The 6245-nt window shown below is 36.7% G+C and overlaps 1 protein-coding gene across 6 annotated transcripts; it reads left to right on the top strand.

The window, feature by feature from the left end:
* The first annotated feature begins 1739 nt into the window (after positions 1 to 1739).
* On the top strand, positions 1740 to 5541 carry LOC131250141 (uncharacterized). Of its 6 annotated transcripts, none has more exons than XM_058250764.1 (4): positions 1740 to 2388; positions 2798 to 2908; positions 4590 to 4692; positions 5240 to 5541. In XM_058250764.1, the coding sequence occupies exons 1-4, from the start codon at positions 2300 to 2302 to the stop codon at positions 5279 to 5281; spliced, it is 345 nt and encodes a 114-aa protein (XP_058106747.1). In that variant the 5' UTR covers positions 1740 to 2299; the 3' UTR covers positions 5282 to 5541. The 6 variants fall into 6 exon arrangements, 1 of the variants encoding a protein (XP_058106747.1); XR_009173093.1 differs by having other exon boundaries at positions 2132 to 2388; positions 2798 to 2928; positions 4590 to 5069; XR_009173102.1 differs by lacking the exon at positions 1740 to 2388 and having other exon boundaries at positions 2552 to 2928.
* Positions 5542 to 6245: the final 704 nt, after the last annotated feature.

Genomic DNA, 6245 nt, shown 5'->3' with positions numbered 1-6245 from the left:
ACTTTCACTCTAAGTAGCTTGATCTTCTACTTGAATATTAGTAGAACTTGACTTCATGTTGTCTTTCAAGCTTGATCTTCAACTTGATCTTGATCTTGATCTTCTACTAGATCTTGGTCTTGATCTTCTACTAGATCTTGAGCTTGTTTTGAACCTTGATCTTGAATCATACTTAAAGATTGCTTGATAAGATGTTTTCAATAAACGAAATTTGACAAACAGAGTGTGAAGTGTGCTTTAACCATTATAGCATTTATAATTCCTCCTTTATCAATTTCATGACAAAACACTTAGTATTACAATTATCATAATGAAGCCTTGTACTCTTGTACTCATGTTGTAGAAGATTGTCGAAAAGATTGTTGAAGATTTCAAAAAAATTTACTCCCCCTAAATTTTTACTTCCTCTGTATTATGACATAAAACATTCCATTCCATATCATTCATTAATTCTCCGAGCATTTATGTATTATTCATATATCATATCACATATTCAAAACAAGCCATTCTTCAAGTAATAACTAACCCTCTCCCCCTTTTTGTCTCAAGTTGACAAGGGAAGGAATAATTTATCTATCAAGTAAATGAGATATTCAATGAATTAATAACCACAAAAGAAGAAATAAGCATATGAATATAGCAAGGAGACACTACCAAAAAAATGAGCAAAGGCTACAGACTATACAGATTTATGGCTATGGCTTTAATTTGTAGCTAAATAGCTACGGATTTAATCCGTAGCTATAGGCTATGACCCACCGTCACACTTTTATAAATTGACGGTCTCATAGGTGTCTTTGTGGGGCCCATCGGAATGTATTTGTTTTATCTAAGCTGTCCATCTGTTTTGATATCGTATTTTAGGGTATGATCCCAAAAAAAGAGGCATATTGAAGCCTCAAGTGGACCACACAATAGTAAACATTTGAAATTATGTGCATATTGTTGAAAGTTATTTTGGAGTGGTGTGGTTGACTTGGGCCTTCAATCTACCTTATTTTTGGTTTCATGTCCTATCCATGGTTGCCTAAATGAATGGACTGCGTGGATAAGTCACATCCATCATGGTGGCCCCCACGAAGCCCCCGAGATCACCGTCCAAAATAATAGCCCAAGAAGCGAATTAGCTACTGTCGCACACACCACTGATGTGATTTTGTGTGTTAACGTCATCAAGTTCTGTGGGTCCCATCATGATGTATGAGTTATATCCAAACCGTCTATCGACTTGGTGACCTCGTCGTAAGGCTTGAGATGAAAAATAATACATATCAAAAAATCAAGTGGACCACACTGTATAAAGCAGTGGAGGATTGAACGCCTGCCATTGAAACCCTTTTGGCAGTCATGAAAATTTTGGATTCCGCCTAAACCCTCTCTCTCCTCTCCCTCTCGCTCCAAAAGAAAAAAAAAACCCCCCTCCCTCTCCCTGTCGCTCTCCCTCTCGCTCTCTCGTGCTCCCTCGCCGTCTCCCTCTCCCTCTCGCTCTCTCATGCTCCCTCTCTCAATCTCGCTGCCACTCTCCCTATAAATAGAAAATAAAAACCCTCCCCTCCTTGCCCTCGACTCTTTCCCTGACTCCCCACCCCCAAAGCTCACCAAACTCTCTCTCTCTTTCTCTCTGCAACTCCGCATAACCCATCTTCCCCATAGGTGTTAAACTTGGTTAACAAGCTTGACTTAAACATTGTGCTGAGTGTAATAGATTTGAAGGACAATGACTTAAGAATAAGGGGATTAGAGATTTCAGTGCCATTTTTGCAAGGTTTACAACTTTAAGAGAGGTGTTTTGTGTGGATGTTGTTGATATTCATAATACAATCTCCCTCCTGTATTTCATGCATGCTAACTATTTGATGAAATGGCTCAACAAGGAATGTTTTGTGTGGATGTAGCTGATATTCATAATACAATCTCCCTCTTGTATTTGATGCATGCCAACTATTTGATGAAATGGCTCAACAAGGAATATTTTGTGTGGATGTAGTTGATATTTATAATACAATCTCCCTCTTATATTTCATTCATGCTAACTGTTTGATGAAATGGCTCAACAAGGAATATTTGAGGGTTTGGATTCAACATTAATCTGATGGAGCCACCATCTAGTTCTTCCTATTTGTTGTCCAATCTGAGACTTAATACTTCTAATTTTAGTTGTTCATCATCTTTATCTTTGCTACAACTTCTCCACTAAACTTCCTTCTTGTGCCCACTTAAACTTGTTCCAAGGCTAAGTGAAACAAGTTCATGCTCTTCTTTGATTTCATTGAACTGATTGAAGTGCTTAGAGGTGTTTATGCATCCGTTTGTTTATTGCTCAGGTGTTGCAATCTTGATTTGTGTAAATCACCTGAGGGGCCTTGAAGATTCTCATTGTTCTAGCAGGTGGGTTACAATCTTAGATTCAGCCCAGCTGTCGGATGCTTTCAACAGGCTGACATGTCATAAGATGTCCGTGAAAATTCACAGTGGAGAAACATAATGATACTCTTAGACATAAGATGCAGTCATTTATGAGAATCATCTTTCTTTTTTAGAGTTTATCAACATTGATAAATTTTCCTTTTGCAACAAACCATCCAAAAAATAGCCACCTTTCTTGGTACCCTTGGGAATTGCCAAATGTGTGCATCTAATTCATGATTGAAAGCCTTGATGTGAAGGTCCCATTAGAACCTAACTCCCATCTCCACCTCTCTCTCTTCCCCGAGATAGAAACAATGTTGTTGTTTTTTTTTTTTTTTTCTTCTTCTTCTTGTAGTATGACAAACTCCTGAATTTCTGTTTCCATTAGGTTCATGGGAAAACAAGGATTCCATCTAAATGCACCTCCCTCTAATTTAAAACAATCTGCTCTCCTTAAAAATCTCCTGTCCAAGGTTGTACTGTATAAATTTCAGAAGAGGTAATGTATACTACTCAAAGGTTAGTCTTCTTTCATTGCCCATATGAAATTACGTAATTGCCCTTTTAAAATATGAAATTACGATCAATAAGTTGATTTAGCCTTCACATATTAAGGGCATTAAAGTATTTTTCTTCTTGTACAGGTGTAATTATAAATATTCCCTTTGAATACAATATTTGTGAAATTTATGTTGTTGAAATTTATACGCTTTCTATTTTTCCTGCAAGTGTTTTCATTTTCTTATTCGAATTGACTCTTACTGAATCAATGCCTGAGCGGTTAATGGGGATGGATTACAAATTCATTGGCAATATGTCTACATTGCCTCAAATCTAGATAAGTGTCATTGTCGTGAAGAGAAAAATTTGATACTCTGGAAGAATGTGATGTTTCATACACATGCGCACAAAAATTGTGATGTGGTAAAGAGGTAACCAGAACTGAACTATGCAAATCAGGGCCCACTTTACATGGGTTGTGAACAAAAATTTGATGGAACTGATATGTTACCTGGCTAGTTGGTTACTTCTAAATAGAAGGTTGAAATCCAAATAGTCAACTTTCCAATTTTGGCAAACGAATGTGTATCAATACAAGGATGTAGTCTCTCCTTTTAAGGTTGTATTCAGCTTTGTCATGGCACTGTATTTTTATAGTTTTTTCAGTTTTTTGTGTTGTATAGCGGTTCTATATGATGATAGGTGTGGTCTATTCCTTTTTGAGGAGCTCACCCAAATGATTATACAACATGCTTTTTTTTTGAAAAAAGAAAAAAGAAAAAAAAAGGTGAGACTCATCTGAAAATTAGGGTGGGAGATGTTCTTCCAGTGGTCCGGTATCATCTGAAGGTTAGGCTGCAAGTTTCAGTTGTGTTCCTACAATGTGTTAGGCAACTAGTCGTTGCCACTTTCAGAGCTTGTCTTTCAGCAAACTGGCATGCCCATAACCATGATGTGAATGTTCTTTTGTTCAGACTGTCGTTCTGTTTTGTTCCCTTGTGTAGCAGTATAGATGGTTGCAGATAGGGGTGAGCTGCTGTGGACTGATGCGCTGCTCTGATCTGCTGATGTTCATGGGATGGCTATGCTATTGTAATTGAATTTTATATATGTGTGTGTGTGTGCGCCTTTGCTGGATTCTATCTGCGATTCCTTTGTAATTCCCTCTCCTTCCTGCATGCCATGTGTGTGTGCCTTTGCTGACTTCTTATCTGTGATTCCTTTGTAATTCACTCTCCTTCCTACATGCCATACTTTATGACAATTACTTGTGTTGGTTCCCAAAGGTTCTTAACCACTTGCTAATGAGTGCCCAATTAATGATTGTTAAGTCCTTCATGCATATATGACTTTTGTACTGAGGATGGCAGGCTTCCTTCCAATTAACCAAATGATAAGTATTTTGATCGATGACATGGAGTAAATTGGCAAATTTGAGAGAGCTTCCTTTCTTTATAAGAGTGAATGCTCTACCTCCTAATGATCACGATGATGTTGCAACTTGTATTGTCAGGCTTCGGTCTGCCACAACCGAAACATATGGTATGTCAAGAGAGAAGTAGCAACTTCACCACTGTTTTATATGAAAAACACCATAATTTGATTAGTTATCCTTTAATTAAACAAAAAGAGGAAGATTTCATATTTTTTTTACTTTGTTTTCTTTCTTTTCTTCGTAGAGATACAAATTGGGGATTGCAAATCATCCATTCAATTGAAGCATGGCAAATGTGGCTAAGGAGTTCTTTAGTGCCACAAGGTAGAGAAAGAAGGGCTAGACTGGTTTGTTAGTTACACACCATTTAAAAATGGTGGTGACTCTTCCAATGTACATATGGCATAGTTGTATTGCTATCCAGACCGTGCAAATTAATGATGTAACTGTGGATAGATCATAATAAAACCATAGTGCCGACGAGATGGAAAACCATCTTATTTTTCATTTGAATTTGGATCACTCACTATTTTACTTTTAACCATTCATTTGTTAGCCATTGATGGGATGATTAGGATTGTTTGATTAGTGTCATGTTTACAGATTGGTCCATGGGTCAATAAGGATCCATGCTTGCCAAATAGTGGACATCTGAGGCCATTTTATGATGGGTTGCTGACATCATCATTTGCTAGTGATGTCAGAGCCCATGGGTCTCCAAACAGTATGCACATGCTATCTTTTTTTTTTTTTTTTTTACAGCACCCTGCATCATTTCTTTCATATGCATGTGTCTGCAGTTGGGAAGAGTCATACTTGTGCTCTTTCTCTTGACATACAATAGCATGCATGTGAGATGCTATTTTCTTGATGTTCTTCTGTTTTCATGTGTAGATGAAGGAATGGGTATTGTATGTTGGAACAAAAGGTTGCTAATATCAGGTATCTCTAGAGCCGTTCCATGCATTTCCATTTCATCTTCACTGGGAAAGGCCAACTTTGTTGTAGTGAGGTGCAGAAAATATGCCAAAGATTGGATTGATTTGGGATGAATTTCTTTTTCTACTAGGGGAGGTATTTTGTAAATGGGCTCCTATGATAGGCAACATCCCAAGTTTTTAATGGGATCATGCCAGAATGTAGCAGTCTTGTTACAAGTTTGTTAATAATAATAAAAAAAGTTTCTGTTGAAAAAAGGAAGAAGAAGAAGAAAAGATAAACCCATGCCTAGCCCATTTTAGGCTGGTCTCGTGTGCCATGGGGTTACCATGCCCATAGCAACCCTTACTCTTGACTAAATTTAAGAAATTTGTAACTCTTTTTAATAAAATTTTCTTATTCTTAAAAATAGTATAACGGGACAGTATTTTCTTCGTGAAATGTGTAAATTAGCAACAATACGATGAACTTTACTAAGACGTCTTGAAGACGCATTTACGATTGATATTAGATTTCGAGTTTGTGATGTTATTTTCATTTTTACTACATTTTATCTTTTAATTGGGTGTGATCCAAATTCATTTGAAGGCACTGGGTTCTTTTTCTTTTTCTCTTTTTAAATTCCAGTTACTTGTACAAGCCCCATTTTGCTTCTTCTGTAAATCTTGTGGAATTAGACTCATTTAACATACAATTAGTTTAAATTCTAATAATAGTGTTGAAGTTGTCTATGTTCTTTTGGGATTCTCTTTAGATTTTGATTGAATGGTTATGGAATTTAGTCATTTCTTTCTTTCTTCTTCTTTTTTTTTTTAAAAAAAAAGTAAAAATCTGTTTGACCGCAAGTAGGATTCTAATCCTACTTGCATGAATTGCCTTCACATTTCTCTTCACTAGTTTGTGTGTGTCCAACAAAAACAAGGTTAGAGTTCATGTATTTCGGGGACGTTATGCTAAATTA

Source organism: Magnolia sinica, chromosome 1 (genome assembly GCF_029962835.1).
Source record: "Magnolia sinica isolate HGM2019 chromosome 1, MsV1, whole genome shotgun sequence".
NCBI lineage: Eukaryota > Viridiplantae > Streptophyta > Magnoliopsida > Magnoliales > Magnoliaceae > Magnolia > Magnolia sinica.
The sequence above is the reverse complement of the archived record's forward strand: the minus strand, read 5'-3'. Positions and strand labels throughout refer to the sequence as shown.

Bases quoted from the DNA above. Each gene is read 5' to 3' on its own strand.
- LOC131250141 (XM_058250764.1), top strand. From the start codon at position 2,300: ATGCATCCGTTTGTTTATTGCTCAGGTGTTGCAATCTTGATTTGTGTA. The intron at 2,389-2,797 runs GTGGGTTACAAT...TGTTTCCATTAG, and splicing joins GATTCTCATTGTTCTAGCAG to GTTCATGGGAAAACAAGGAT. The intron at 2,909-4,589 runs GTAATGTATACT...TTTTCTTCGTAG, and splicing joins CTGTATAAATTTCAGAAGAG to AGATACAAATTGGGGATTGC.